Source organism: Vidua chalybeata, chromosome 1 (genome assembly GCF_026979565.1).
Source record: "Vidua chalybeata isolate OUT-0048 chromosome 1, bVidCha1 merged haplotype, whole genome shotgun sequence".
In the NCBI taxonomy this organism is placed as follows: Eukaryota; Metazoa; Chordata; class Aves; order Passeriformes; family Viduidae; genus Vidua; species Vidua chalybeata.
Window position 1 is genome coordinate 68,076,181 of NC_071530.1, and position 16,154 is coordinate 68,092,334.

General features: G+C 40.0%; 1 protein-coding gene across 22 annotated transcripts in view; it reads right to left on the reverse strand.

Annotated features, from left to right (window-relative positions):
• Positions 1 to 16,154, reverse strand: part of FARS2 (phenylalanyl-tRNA synthetase 2, mitochondrial) — a 231,587-nt gene that overhangs the window by 69,673 nt on the left and 145,760 nt on the right. For 21 of the 22 annotated variants that reach the window (XM_053964222.1, XM_053964376.1, XM_053964060.1 and 18 more), the window contains one exon: positions 7,649 to 7,800. The exons of the other annotated variant lie outside the window; for it this stretch is intronic. In XM_053964222.1, the coding sequence (XP_053820197.1) occupies positions 7,649 to 7,800 (152 nt within the window). The remainder of the gene's footprint in view (positions 1 to 7,648; positions 7,801 to 16,154) is intronic. 22 annotated transcript variants of the gene reach the window in all.

Sequence of the window (16,154 nt, forward strand, 5' to 3'; positions counted from 1 at the left end):
AGCACTCCAGGTGGGGTCCTACAAGGGCAGAACAGAGGGGCAGAATCCCCTCCCTCCCTGCCAGCCATGCTGCTTTGGATGCAGCCAGGATACAATTGGCTTTCTGGGCTGCAAGTGCACGGTGCTCTGTCATGTGGAGCTCATCAACCAACACCCAAAATCTTCTCATCAACCAACACCCTTTCTCTGCAGGGCTGCTCTCAAGCCATTCTCTGCCCAGCCTGTGTTTGTGCTTGGCATTGCTCTGACACATGTAGACAGCCTTGCCATCAGCATGACTACAGCAGGAAGGACAGAAAAGGTTCTTATTCTCAAGAAAAACCAGATGGCATTGATCCTGGTCAGGACAAGAGAGGGAAAAGAGAGAAGATGGACTGGGGGTACTACTGTAGTGTTTTAACCAGCCACTATGTGATTATGCTGTACTGTGACAGCTGAAGAAAGGCTCAGATGTGAATGAGAATCCTCTGACAGATCCTTCCATGAACAGTTAATCTGTTTCAAAAATGTTACAGTCTTACATTCATGTGACCAAATGCAGGGCCGGGAAAAAACCCAGAGCTGGAGAACATGTTTCATTAATTGAAAACCAATCTTCTGCTAGCTACTGTCAAAAGCAGCTTCTGCGTTGTTTTTCTCTGCAGAGAAGATGCTGCTGGGACTTTGCCAGTTCAGCAGTTAAAGGTAATCTCAAAGAATCCCTCAGCAAATTGTAAAGTGCTCAGGCTGAAGAACAACAAGGTGTTTGGGGACTGACTTGATTGTTTTAATTTGCGTAATACTAGCAGCGAGCAGCACTTAAGAATTATTCTGCTTAATTCACCTATTCCAGAAGCAAGACAAAACCAAGCCAGCTTTAATGAATAAACCAGACCTAAAAGTATTTGATTTTATCCCCATGTAGATAAGGAAAAGTGCAAAATCTGGCATCTGGAAAGTGATGTTCTTACACATTGTATTTTCTATATACTAACAAGGAGCTAGGGCACGCTTTGACACAACACAGCAGTCAATAGGATCTGACTCTTTGCTGTCAGATCTCTTCCTTTTACTGTTTGGAAAAGAAGAGACACAGGTCATCTGAGTACTCCCAAAATCTCTAAAGATGGTGCCACAGTGCACCTACCTTCCTCCTTCACAGCAGCCAATACATTTCCTCTCACTTCATTCAAAGGACTGTGACAAATGTGCAGATCTCACTCCAGAAGTGTGCAAGTAATTGACTCAAAGGCAAGAATAAATCCTTTCTTACCTATTCCCCACTTATATTTTTAACAGCATAGCCATCAAAACACAGCAAATCAATTTTCCCCCTTACTGTCTCCACTCTGCCTTTTCAGAATATTTTTAGTTGCTCTGATTAAAAATTTACCTCTTAAGTACACTGAGGACAGAGTGTATGTCTTGATTACAATTTTGTATAACTTTTTCAGTCTGCCTATGTATCTTCCTTGCAAAGAAAGACGTGGAGCCATGTCTTTCCTTACTTCCCTTATCTTTCTAACAAAACAGAAATATTAGTAACTAACTTTGAAAGACCAATAGAAAAATAACCTCACAGCAAAATGCAGAAAATACATTTTCAGAATGAACATGTGAGGCTGTCACATGTGATGGGATCACACAAGATATTTTACACAAGAGAAACACGGCATGCTAAACTGAAAAACACACTTACAGGTCTTGCCCAAAGCAAAGATAGACAACCTCAGCATTTCTGTATTCTGTCTTTGGTGCTGCATTGTAGGGGACAAGCTCTCACCCTTGAACTCTTATCTCTCTCTGTCTTCTTCATCAGGGACAATGTGGGTCACAAATGTCTTGTGCCACTTCTATCACATATTCTACCATGTGTGATTAACCAGTACTTCCTCTATTACTTTGCCCAGATATGCTTTAATCCATCCCTGAAATTCTGCATGTGTGCAGCCACAGTACTTATCTGAATGTCACCAAAACGTAAAACTGTATGAATGAAGGAATATAAATCCCTCTTCCTGGGATTCTCTGCATTGATCTGCTTATTCATAGCAGGCAGAGATCTTTCCACCTTTTGACTGCCATTCAGCCACACTTTCTTTTTTCCTGTGAAATCTGTTTCCTATCCAAAACTGGAGAAGTCTTGACTACTGAAAGAGATTACTTTCTGATTTAATTTCTGAAGGTCATTCATATTGATTAGACAGCTAGACAAGTTGAGTAGTAGAAGGCCTAAACGTAAAGATATGAAGGATAAAAAATTGCAAAAAGTAAGGGAAACACCCCTTTCTTCCTTTCTTTTCTTCTTTTAGTATCAATATAGTCCAAAACATTACTTTTTTTTTTTTTTTTTTTTTTTTTTTGCAAATGTTTGTTCACTAAAATGTTCCAAGGGGGAAAATGTCAGCTACAAATCCTCACTCATTGTGTATTTGCACAGCAATGCTTAAAGGTCCTTAAAGATCTCCAAGGATTTGAAAGAAATAATTCAGTCAGGTAGCAAAAACAGTGCCATTGCCTTCCAGTGTCTGGTTACATGGCTCATGCGGCATCTGAGAATTCCAGGCAAGTCACAGTGAACTCACTTCACACATCATGCATGGAGAAATATATTCCACCATCCAAATGTACGAGAGTCTAACTGTTTTAAGCTAATGCATCAAGCAAAAATAGCCGCAATACACAGGATGCACTGGGGTAAACGTTTTGCTCACTGCAAAGAGACGCTTCTTCTCTGCTTGTCTTACAGATGGCCTGCTCCTGTTCTTACAAAACCACCAGTTTCACTCAGTTTCCTTGGCACTTAGAAAAGTCACAACTTTTCCCTCACATATGCTGGCTGATTCTTTATATACCTGAGTAACAGGTGTGTTACAGCCGTGTTTTGCATTATTCATCTTAGATGAAGTTAAACCCTGACAGTGTGACACATCACACATTACTCAGTTTACCTCAATGCCATGTTTTGATTTTGCTCAGTTAAGTTTACCTAAGATGCGTTTAGGCTGGAACAGTTCTTAATTACCCCGGCACAGAAACTTGGCATTCTCCTAAATTTGTGCTTTTCAGCAATAAGACTACTTTCTGCTGTATCTTTAAATTGCTTGTGCTTCCCTAGAAGTTCTCTCAATATTATTACCTTACAAAGCAGGTAATTGAGATCGACTTGGTTTCAGGCATCTCTTCCTTGCTTAAACAATTACTTGCCCCATGCTTTTTCCTGCCCTTACTTTCCTTTTCCCTGTAGAGAAATACATTTTCACTGCTATTACACACCATAACTGCAATATACTGCTGTCAAGGTTTGACACTGGCGCAATGCCAGCGCCCCCATGAAAATGCACCTTCCCCAAATAAATGCTGTGAGATGTTATCAGGAACAGAGCAGAGCAGGCCCAAGCTTAATAACAAAGGGAAAAAAAACTTTATTAAACTACTACTACTACAGAAAACACATAAACTAAATCCAGGATGAAGACCTTTTAAAACACCCCTCCTCCTCCCAATTCCTAAAACACCCAGCATGAAACATCACCCGGGATTCCTGATCAAATTACCACCCTTCAGATAATCAATACTCAAGCTATCAAGGGAGAGAGAAGTCTCTCTTGCACCACAGACCCCCCAGGAAACACAGTTGCCACCTCCTGTGTTTCCCTGTCACACATGGCAACCGCCTGGAGAAAATCTGCCAGTGTGACACTCTCCTTTCCATGTCACAGTGCTCTCACCACCATGCATGGACAGACTGCTCATAGGGCTCCTTTAAGGATGCTTTGCCACGGACCCAAAGATACAACAGTTCAGCTTCTCATCTTGGGACTACAGTCCCCCCCATTTTCCCCTGGGGCCAAGGGTCCAAGAACAGAGATCATCTTCTTCCTGAAGACAGAGGGCATCACCATTCCCTCCTAAGCTTTCTTCTGTTCTTGCCATTCCTGTGCTGTTAGAAGCTGAAGCAGGTCTCCTTGGGTCACCACTGCATCCCCCTAAAATGCAGTCTCCATTGCAGGAGATTTTGGTTCAGTCCATGGCTAACAAGAAAAGTCCAGCCAAAAGCTACTTCATCATCTCCTCCCACCTAAATATTTCTTCTTCTAACATCTCAGGTCCCGGACTGTCTCTCTTCCACTACAAATCAAGGAGGAGTAATATTTTACAAAGCCCTCATTTCCTGGAAAGGGTTAAAAGTTCAGACTCCCTGGACGGCTGATATCTCGGTCCAGCATCCCATCTCCCATGCTGGGCATCATCCCCCCCACCTTCTCCTTCTCCTCTGCCAGCAAATTTCCAGGTGCCGTCAGGCTCTCTGTCACTTTCCCTCTGTGGGGGGGGAACGAAGGCATCTCCACTTCTCTCCACCCTTCCGTCCAGGAGCTGGCTCGGTTCCAGACCCTCAGCCCCCTCGGCCTACCTGGACAAGGCCGCGTGGCTTCCCCTCCCCCACCCAGCCCATGGCTGGGCAGGGGAGAGCCTGCACTCTCTGAAGACCGGAACCAAAGAGACAGTTCTCCTGGGAGTTCTTGCTTTTAACCCCCTGTGTTCTCAGAGGCGTGTCCATACTTTCAGTGGTCACTCCAGGTGCCAATATCCAAACCTGACCACTGATTGGTTTGACCCAACTTCCTGGAAAAAAATTCACTTCCATGTCAAACCACGACAACTGCAGAATGGGTATCAGCCCAAAGCCCAGTGAAATCTTGAAAGGTTTCTGAACCACAGAAAAGGCAACTACACAGTATTACACAGGCAGCCTCTATAAGGGATCTTAATTTAAAGACCTCTTTTTGTGTTATAAATTAGTTTTATTTGTATAACATTTTCTATCTTCAGATCTTTATAGTCCAATAACTAAGAAAAGCAGTTTAAGAAGGAAAATAAGACTACCAATGTCCTAATTCCTCATGAAACTGGTATTTTAAAGTATTAAAAAAATCTGAATTTTAAATTCTAGAAGTGTTTAAATACAAGCATGAACTTAATAAGCTGCTTGTAAGTAATTAACATTGAAAACAGCAGCACTGCAGTTTTTCCAGTCCTAGACACTTTTCTCCCATCCTCCACAGCAGATTCACTAAAAATTCAAGATAATGATTACAAGTACCTAGATCTGTAACATACAGATCCATAGCAACGCTGAAGATCTCTTATGCTAATTTCCGTGCCCAGAGGCTTTTCTGCAACACTGAATTAAAGAAGCCACTGTATCATTCCCATAACAAGATGATTATCTAGGAGTTAAGACTAAGCAGAAAACTCTTTTCAAAATGTCAATCTTTCAAGGCCTTTAAAAATCAAACAAAATTACTTATGTGGCTTACATCATCAGTTATCAAAAGTTACATATCTGAACACATCCTGTTCTAAAAAGAAAGGTAAAGTAACCATTATGTTTTAGTCTTCATTTATTATTCCTTCTTAATGCAGTAGATAATCTCCTTGGAATTACTGATTTTTAATGGGACATTAGAAAATACTTCTTTTACTGTTGTTGCAGGTGAAAAAACCAAGAGGACTACAACATCACTTATCAACAATCCATTAGTGTCACCTCTCAAATTCTTCAGATGTAAAGGTGAGAAATTTTTCCTCCTTATAGTGTCAAAACATATTTGGATGTCTGCTGAGTGAGGTTTAAATGGTTTAGAGAACAAAACTAGTAAAGGTACTAAATCTGTGTGACAATTCTCTGTGAGCAATCAACCTTCCCATCTACTTGCAGAAGTCACAGAGGGAACGAGAAGTGTATTCCTTGAGGAGGAACAACTGTCATTCCTGGAATATGTTCTGCATGCGTCAAAGTGTATCAAAGGAGAAAGCACACAGAGTAGAAAACTAGAGTAGTGAATCCTGTCCCTACCTCACCACTCTACTAGTATGGAAGACAATATTCCCAGCAAAGAAGAGAAGCATAACCTGTGAGTTGAGCCATGACTGATGCAGTGTTGCTGGCAGGCTGTCACAGTGTGTGTGAATTTCCCCAGTAAGATGCCGAGAGTAATCACAGAATAATACTGCCACTGTTTGAAGAAGCAGGGAACAAGATTTCTCCAAACTTTCAGACTTGGAAAAGATGCTTGCACTACACATAGGATTTTCCCCTAGGAGATGATGTAACAATGAAGATAATTGCTGGCTTGGTATCACTAAGGAGAATGTAGACAAAAAGTGGCAATGTGCACTGAGGTGTTACACATACAATAAATTTTTGGCATGAATGAATGAAAGGACCAGTTCCGGAAAGGGGTTCAACAACCCAGTTTTTACCAAAAAATGTTGATTGTGCTGTATCAGAACCATCATGATAGAAGACAGCAGGATCCGTGCGCAGAGCCTTCAGTGTCTACCTACTTGTGCTAACTGATACTGCAGTGCACTCCAAGTGACAATAAGAAGTTATCCATACCTACAATAAACTTGTTTTGCAATTTTCCTGAAAGATATAGTCTGTTCTTTACAATGAAAAGTACTCATTATTTTACCTTAACCTGTATTCCTCTTCTGCACACACCATCTTGAGTAAAGGGTTAAGATCCTTTTGCATGGTTTGCATGTGAGAAAGACTCAAGAATTAATGACTCCAAGCTTTAAGATGCCCACACAAATTTCATTTCCATTTCTGTTTCTTCACACAACACAGTCTCATATAACACTACACAAAAAGGGTAAAAAGGAAAAAACCCTCAAAAAATAAAAATCCACTGAAATGCCATGAAAACTAGGCCACAGAAGAATCTATTCATCTGGCTTGCATCACATATCAAATTGAAAAGAACAACAGTGTTAAATACTTGGATGTAGAAAGCAGAAAATAAAAAATATATAGGTGTTGGAGAACAATATGAAGTACTTTCCTGTTATCTTCAAAAAAGGTTTATCTGCCTTCCTACAGTACTTTAAAAAGTCTCAAGACAAATTATTTTAAACCTCAGTTTTAGAAAGCTAGATAGCCAGCAGCTTTTCTACTTCTTGATTTGGAAACAGCAAATTGAAAAACAGTACATATGTAATAGCTGACACTTGTCTGGCTTCGAGGCAACTGTTATTACCAGTTGGACAAATACCCTGTGCACTCCCTGGTCATGTCAGTGCTGCTATATCCATATGGTGTTCTGAAACCTGAGAGATTGTTCAACAGCATAGAAATAAGTGTCAGAAAGAAATGAACAAGGTCTTTTTTTTTTTTTTTTTTCCTCCCAGTTGAACACCAACAATAGCATTCTGCAACAAACCATTATTAGTACTGACATTATAGTAAAGGTCTACTAGTGTGTCAGGGCTAGAAAAAGAAAGGAAGAGAACAAGGAGGCAAACTTCATTCACTTAACAAAGAGCAGGACTAGAATGTCAGACACGCTACGGACAGGAGTGTCACGCACTGCCAGATGTACTGAGGAAGGCAGCTGTTCACTGTTGCTGTCAAAACCTGAGCACAAAGCATTGGGGTAGTCTGAATACCAGAAGCTCAGTACTAGTGGAAAACTGAAAAATAGGTAATATTTCTTTTAAGTAAAAAGTTGGGTTTTTTTGCTGCAGGACAGTTTTGGAGCTAAAAAATGAAATGTTCAAATATGGTAAGAATCAAGAACTTCTTGGAATACAAAACTAAAATAGCCACAAAATATTTATACTATGACCACAGGAAAAAGGTGTTAAAATTTTCACTTACTTTGGATGGGCAAATTCATCCAGTAGGACAACCTTTTCTATCAAGTCTCCACCAATGGTTCGAACCAAATCATAGAAATCATTCTGAGAGTATGTCTCAGAGGGCAGCCAGAAGGAAATGTCATTGATCAAAGGCGGATATCGGCTGAGTGGCTGAAATAAAATTAAAACCATACCTTTATACATGGTTGGACTTGATAACTATATCTACAACTGTTCTGAACTTACATAACACAGAAAGTACACAATTTAGAGGCTTTTTGAAATGGTTTTTGAAGGGCAAACTGACCTCATAAACAACTGAGACAGAAGATTTTATACTAGGAAATGTCTTTTAAAGATCCCCTCATAACAACTTTGGTTTATTCATTCATAAGAAAAATCTTGGTTTTGTTTGCTAAAATCAGTGTTTATGACCCTGAACACACTTTTGCAACAGAGCTGCTTAGAAGGAAGAGATAATGTCAGGTGATTTTTCACTGGGTAGATAGAATTGCAATTTTGAAAGCATTTTCCAGACTTTTTGCAGATTCAAAACTTCTTGTCACATTCAGGTATAAAATTTATATGCATTTTATAGGATTCTTATATTACACAACATATTTATTATTTTTACTGTCGAATTTTTAACAAAGTCTTATAAATAAGACTTATTAAAATGTTTTAATAAGAAACACACTTTGGCTTAAAAAGAGGGATCAGTTCACTTTCTGGTGGTTTTTGTAGACATCCAAACATCGACAACAACAACACAAAAGGTATGGCTGTTAATATAGTTATTAATACCACAAGTACCATAACAGGCTTTTAAACACAAAGGGGAACCTTTGCTGCACACATAGAGTGGGCAGACAATGTAACTTGTTATTAGTAAAAACAGGAAGAGAAATGAAACCAGATAATTAACTTTTCAGTTTTGATGAAACTTCCCAGGACTCTGTGGGTTTCAGATCTCACCTTTGGTGAGAAGTTTCACCCTTTGACAAACAGAAAACAGTAACATTCTCCTTTCATGACCTCTAGGTTATACAGTATCTTACTTCTGCTTTGCATTAATTCCCTGCAGTTGAAGAAAGTACTTTTGCACAAGATTGTTGGAGTCTGCAGGAGAAAAAATCTATTTTATTATTTTCTTTATATGTACAAGAGATTCCATGTGTACACCTTGTTCTATACAATATAATATCTCATTCAAAATGTATTCCATGGCTGGGAATGTTTTATGATGGAACAGTGGAAACTTAAGTGAGTACCTGCTAAAGCAATAAAGCCGTTAATAAGGCATGTTTACAGCATTCTGATTTACTCAAATACTGTTCTGTAGAGTGAAACTAGTCAATAAATGTCTGATAAGGAATACAGTGCAAGTTTTAAATGAATAACACCCCCAGCAAATAATATTGTGAATCGCAAATGATTATTGAACTTGTTAAAGGAATAAACTTGTCAAATGAATTAATATCCTGTATATCAAATTAAAAAAAGGAAACTTGCACAACAAATCCATTGCAAAAGAGCTTTTGATAAAACACTAATGAATGAGATGCAAATGTCTCTGCTATACAAAAGTCGCAGCTGCAAATGCTGGAGATTCTCCTTGGACAACAACCTGATATATGTGTAAGTGTAAATAAAGTTATAATTCTGCAGTAGATCCCTATATTCTCACCTCATTCCTATCTACCACTTTATTTACCACTGCTATAGTAGTTCAGGAATCTACTGAACACCCTTCAGAGCTGGGACTAATACAAAACTCACTGAACTCACAGTTCAAGACATTTAATCATTCAACCAAAAGATGTGGCTCATGAGCCTTAGCATGATGAAGGCACCTACTTTCATTCACACAGGTACAAGGACAATAAAGAAAACCAATTATATGTTCAGGTAACTCAGAAATGTCCTGTGCTGGTTTTGGCAAGAATTCATTGTCTTCACAGGGGCTAGCATGGGGCTGTGTTTTGGATTTGTGCTGAACACAGGGTTGGTAACATAGAGATACTTTTGTTATTGCTGGGTGGTATTTGCACAGAGCCAAAACCTTTTCTGTTTTCTGTACTGCCACACTGGCAAGAAAGGTGGGGAATTTGGGAGGAGACACAGCTGGGACAAGTGACCCCAAGAGACCAAAGGGATACTCCAGACCATATGACATCCTGCTCAATATAAAAAGTGGGAAGAAGAAGAGTGAAGGGGGGAAATGTGGAGTGATGATGTTTGTTTTCCCAGGTAGCAATCACATGTGATGGGGCCCTGCTCCCTTGGAGATGGCCTGCCCATGGGAAGCAGGGAATTAATTTCTTGTGTGTGCAGCTTTTTCTCTCCAGTGTCACTAGCATGGATACAGAATTTTTGTAATTTTGTGTGTGTATGCTTGTGTGTGAAAGGACAAATGCGTAAAACATAACATAAGCATAACTTTTTATTATTAGCTACTAACCTTTTCTCAGAGCCTTGTAATACAAAAAAATCTTTTATGGTAAAAGGCAAGGCAATAATCCTATATTATATTGTCCCTTCACCACCTGGCTGCAGTCAATATCATTGCAGTAAGTCTTATATCAACACTAAAGTTATTATAAGGATAAAACTCCTAGTTCTCAAATGTATTGATCTGTTTGTTGTAGAGCTCCATGAGTCACATAATAGTTTATTAGCTACACCTAAAATGTGAACAGGCTACTAAAGAGTCTCCAATTGGCAAGCCAAAATGAAGTTCCTAAATTTGTATTCAGGCACTCTAGCAAAGACATACTGTAGTACAACAGATCACTTTGCCATTCTTTGATCCTTTCTAAACTCTCCTACTCTTTAACATCAGACAGGTCCAAAGTCCATTGGCTGATCCTTTTTCAAGGCAAATGCCAACCCTGAAGACCATTTCCTTATGAATTTACAGACATTTCAAAGGCTCCCCTTGAGAGAGTGTTCTTCCCATTAAATCCTCTAATCTGCCATTGCCTCCAGCCACCACTTCCAGCTACATTCTCTTCACAGCTCAGAAGTCCTCCAGCACCATGCTTGGAGAAGCTACCAGGACACATCTGGCTCTGCAGGCTGTTTGTTGGCTGAACCCAAATCTGGAAGCCCTGCCGTTCCTGCTTCCACACCCTGATCACCCCCTTAGGTTTTTGAGGAACTGAAAAGATGTTTAGGAAATGGCAGAACTGATCCTACCTGTGGAGTGCTGCTGCAGGGCACTGGCCAAGTGAGTCGGTAAGCACTGCTGATGCACAGCACCCCTCTTTTTGGCTCCATCAGAGCTTTGCCACCACAGTGCTACTTTAAATGTTCTGTTCACTTTCTGTTTCAAACACTTCAGTGTACTACCATTGACATTTTTCAATAGCCTCAGAAAACAAATGCTTTCCCAGAAATTACACTATCTATAGGACTCCACTGAACCCATCTTGTAGGAAATATTGGAATTAATGACATCACATTTTTCAGTCACCCAAAGTGAAAGTATTTAGAAGTGCTGAATTACTATAATTTCTTTAAATAATAAAATAGAAGTTTATGGTGATCCACCCTCAGTGATATATGTTTACTAGTCATTAGTCAAAGTTCTTTCTCTGGTTAATAAATAAGCCAAGTATTTCCTAAAACTGCAAGCTTTTCCCTCATAGGAAAATTTTAGTATATAAATGGGTAGTTGGACACCAGTACTATAACCTGCTCTTCCAGCCTGCCTTGCCTATGCCTACATCTATCTGAGGAGTGCACCACTAAAAACACAGGGCTGTTAGTCTTTCATATGGGTTGGTGATAGTTTACGGCATTCCTCATCTCTACCTCTCTGCTCTGCCTTTCTGTCTGAGATTACTGCCCCTGCAGCAGCTGATAAAACAAACATGTGCCTGTTCTTTCACCACTGTAGCTCACAGCCTGCTGTAGCCAGCTGAAAATTTCCCCTCTCACTGGTTTATGTTAATATGGGCTGGATGAAGAACTGCAGCAGCTCGAGTCATTGGGGGACAGCTGTCTTAAGCAGCAACAGGATCCACCAGAACTCATCTGTCAGCATAAAATAGCAAACACTTGGACTCTGTGTATGTTGTCACACCGGGGCACTACTCTGGATGATTTGGCAGCAGGAATCAAGTGGTTATCATAAGAGTGGTATCTGTTCATCCACACATGACAAAGGATCATAAGCTAGGCTGGATCCAGATACCTCACAGGTGTAAGGGAGAGAAACCTTTCTGAGGGCAGAACCTCCTGAGCCGCAGTAAAAACTGCTGGTGATAATGCACAGCCAGTGCCAGTGAATAACCCACACAAGGCCATGAAGTGTCTTTAGCCTGGAGTCCCAAAAAACAGGATGAACACCAGAACTTTCCACAAATATTTGCCATTAGGAAAAAAGCCACTTTCCCCCAGATGCGGTAACCACGGGTGCAACGTGGCAAGGGGGCAGGAGAAGTTTTGTGCTGTGGCTGCTCACTCCATTCCTCCCCTGCTGCCAGCTGCAGATGGGACCAAGCAAACGAGTGACAAACACAGCAGAGGAAAAAGCTGTACTTGTATTTTGACAGTGGCGACACAAATGCAAGGTTAACGACGACACGTACCAGAAACTGGGTTAGCAATTCCACAGCAGCCAAGCTATTAAAAAGTCAGCCATGCTTTACTGCCATCACCAGTCTAAGTCAGAAAAATATGAGACTTAGCAGCACCGTGGCTGCTAAGCTTTAACAGTCCTGCCTTGCTCATGTTTTGGAGAAATATCTACATAAACTACACAGTTTTAATGCAACATCATATTCTCATCAAAATGAAAATTACAGTCCTGTAATAACTGAGCCTTTCTTAATATATTCCATGGTGAAAGTACATTAATTTAGTGTTATCATAGGAAATGCAAACACGTAACAGGCATGAAATTAAAAGTTGCAAATTTACAGCAGTAACTTAACCCCCATGCACATGATGAAGTTTCCTGTATTAGTGTGTATGCTTCTAGATTTACATTTCCGTATTTATGACCAGTGTAGACAAATTACAGTTCCTGCAGGGAACATATCTTAGAATTTCTTGGCTGCCATGGCTTAAAATTTAGTCACAATGTTCCCCATTATTAAAAGTTTTCTACCCTCCTAACCAAATTGATTTTTCCCTTAGATATATATAGAAAGTTCTATATATTCATACATGTACACACACACATACATATATACATTTTTATGTGTATGCACACACACACATCTTCAAAGGAGGAAATGTAAATTTCAACAAACAACTACCGATAAGCAAATATAAAATATGTTCTGGGATTAAGCTCTTAAAACCAAAGCAAATGGACTAGTTTGGGACTAGTCTGGGATCAATGCACTACTCTGTGCTCCTGCAGGGAGTGGCAGAAACATGTTATCCTCCACTGATGCTCTGAGGTTTTCGGTGAATGAACACAGAATTATGATCAGCCCTTTTTAGACACCAATCTGCTCACCCCAACAGAGTTCTTAACTTTGAAAAGCTCACATACAGGTACAGGGAACACCATATGTTCATGGGAACATCAAGTGCTCCATGGATTTCAGGCACTCTGCTTGTACATGGACCATCCTGAGTGGAGGAGGTTTTCTTTGTACATGGAGATATTCAAGAACAATCCGGATGCAATCCTGTCCCATGTGCTCTGGGACAACACTGTTTGAGCAGGGAGGTTGGACCAGACAACCAGGGTGCCTTCCAACCTGACTCATCCTGTGGTTCTGACATTCTACATCCAGGTTGAACAGGGAGGTGCCCTGGGGCTACAGATTTGTCTTCCTAGCTAAGTCTCAGCCTTCAACGTGAGATGACACAAATCTGTGGACCACGTCCCTCTCTGCTGTGCCGTGCATGTCACCATGACAGCTCTGTCCCCTTCCCACCTAAACTACACCCTATGGGGTCATGTTGGAGATAACAATCTCTTTCTTGAGCCCCATTCCAGGTTCCCTGAAGGTGCAAAGCAAAGAAGAGTTTAAATGCTTATATTCTGCCTAAGCAGTCACCAGGTAGCTCTCCATATCATCCCACTTAGTCACCTTTTTCAATGCTTGTCAAGCATCTTTCCTCAGGTAAACCCCCTTAGGACACAAAATAAATGCACACACACGTGGACATGCACAGGAGTAAGTGCAACCCTTCTTGCACGCTAAAGTTACAGCTCGTATAGAGGAACCTGCCTGACAAAGGAAGGTCAATATCTAATATGACACTGAAAAAATTAAGATCTGTAACAGTCAGTGAAGAGATTAAACTTTGTTGATAAGCTCCACCTTTTCCAAGTAGCAGAAAAAATGCACAAGAGGACTGGTGCTGGGGCAGAATGAGTGAGTAGAATGCTTGCCTTTATACATATTCACCCAAAAGTAATGCTGATTACTAAGCCTCTATGGCCCCACTGGAAAGGGACACTGTGCTCTTACAACATTTTATTAAAATTCAGTAACTTTAAAGTCAAGCTTGTTTAAATTTGTAATGAAAAATGTGTCAAGTTTAAAGTCACAATATACTTTTCTGAGTGCAATATGAATTTTAAACTGACCTGTGGTCAGAAAGGCAAGAAATAAGGTATGGCTTTTGAGAAGATGTCCAGACACAAAAGAGCACTTGTATTGCCACTGAGTTATGATTCTAAATTATTAGTAAGGAATTGAAGAAAAAGTTAGGAAAGACATAAAAAAGATGAAAGTATTGACCTAATCCTATTAAAAGCAAGGATGTTACAGTGTACACAGCAGAGATATTCCCAGATACCTGTTCTCTAGGGCATTTAGATATACCTTGCATTTTGTGGTCTGATTATAAAAACCACCAAAGGATAAGTATAAATTATTCCTAAATACCAGTGATGGACTCCATGCTCTGTGTTTAATGAGGCAAAAACGACTTCTCATTTCCATAGAACAAAGTAGGACTCACAGGGAGAATCACCAAAAGGGATGGCTCTCTACTATTCACTCCCACATCACAGCTCCTTACAAACTCCTTTTGAAAGTATCAGGATGAAGGAGCAATTAGTCTGATGTTTTCCTGCAGCAGTTCTATGTCCACTGTGGAAAAAAATGCATTTTCCTCATGCTTCTTTTCCAGGCTCCTAGCTGATGGCCTACCAAGCTAGTTGGTTTCACAGTGCTCATCTTCCCCCATTTCAATCACAGATGTATCACTGCAAAACAACTAAAAAACCGAGAAATGCTTTTTCTGTTATTGTTTTTCCATTTGAGCAGTTGCTAACGTAGAACTCATGTGATACCAAGTGGAACTGATGGGACAATCCTTACTCTGTTGTGATGTCTTTGATAGAAAACAAGCAAACTGCTATCCTGAGAAAGGAACCCAGTGATGTGGAATGACCAAAACGGTACAGTGGATTCTCACACCAAACTTAGTAATTAACACTTATGACTGCCTTTTGCACAGGCTGTCCATATTCTGCCTGTCTTTCCTACCCAAATATCCCATGCCACAGGCAAAATCACAGGAAGGGTAAAAAGAAGAGAAAGCACACACCTCAGAAAACAAACTCTCAACGAATAAAAAAACATATGTGTCCTGCACTTCCCTAGAAGTACCTGCTATGCCTGCAAGGAACAGGTAATAAGCTGGTATAAGTCAGCAGAAACTCAACTTCTCAGATGATACTAGGAATTTTCTCTTCAGCAGTGCTGAGCACCTGCAATTCCTGCAGAAGGTTTTGGTTGCTACAGGCATTTGGTGTTTGCCAAACTCAGAAGTCAGGTTTCCTTCTTTCTGATGGTTTGACTTGTATATTTTTTCTCATTATGCTTAATAATAATGCGGAGATAAATAGCTCAGTGGAGTAAAATACTATACCCATCAACAATTCATATGAAAGAATTGTTTAGATATAACAATATCTTTAGATATAACAAAGACTTATATCTAAATAAACAATGCAAGTATTTGGAAAGAGTCTGCAGCAATATGAAGATGTATTTCTCCCAAATACATAGCATAACAATGGAAACAAAGTGCACCCAGTATTTTATTTTGGCTTAGATGAAAAACCTCATATAAAACTCTGTTGATTGTATTTCCTTTTCTCTCATTAAACGCACCATTCCAGAGAGTTACTGTTTAAATTGCAGAATCTCCAGAACACTTGAATCTGACTTACACCAAAATAAGCTAGCATTGTGAATCTTACAGGCACATGCAACACCTGAAGAAGTCCTTCTTCCCACCAATCAACCTATACTTCTTTTTTCTCTCTCCTTCCTAAAAAACATAGAGATTTCCAATACATCAGCAATGACACTTCATATCTCTTGGCTATAACTTCACATAACGCCCTGGACATTGCTATGCTACAAAGGAATTATTTTTCCACACTTCCCAGAGCTAATCTGTTACATCTCATCATGTACAGAAATTTACTCAGGCAGGTTACTGGCGGTTTTGAAATATTATGACTTCCAGTACCACTGATATAGCTGGGTTTCCTTCTTGTCTTGGGAAAACTGCCCAAGTGGCAGAGGAAGAGGCTG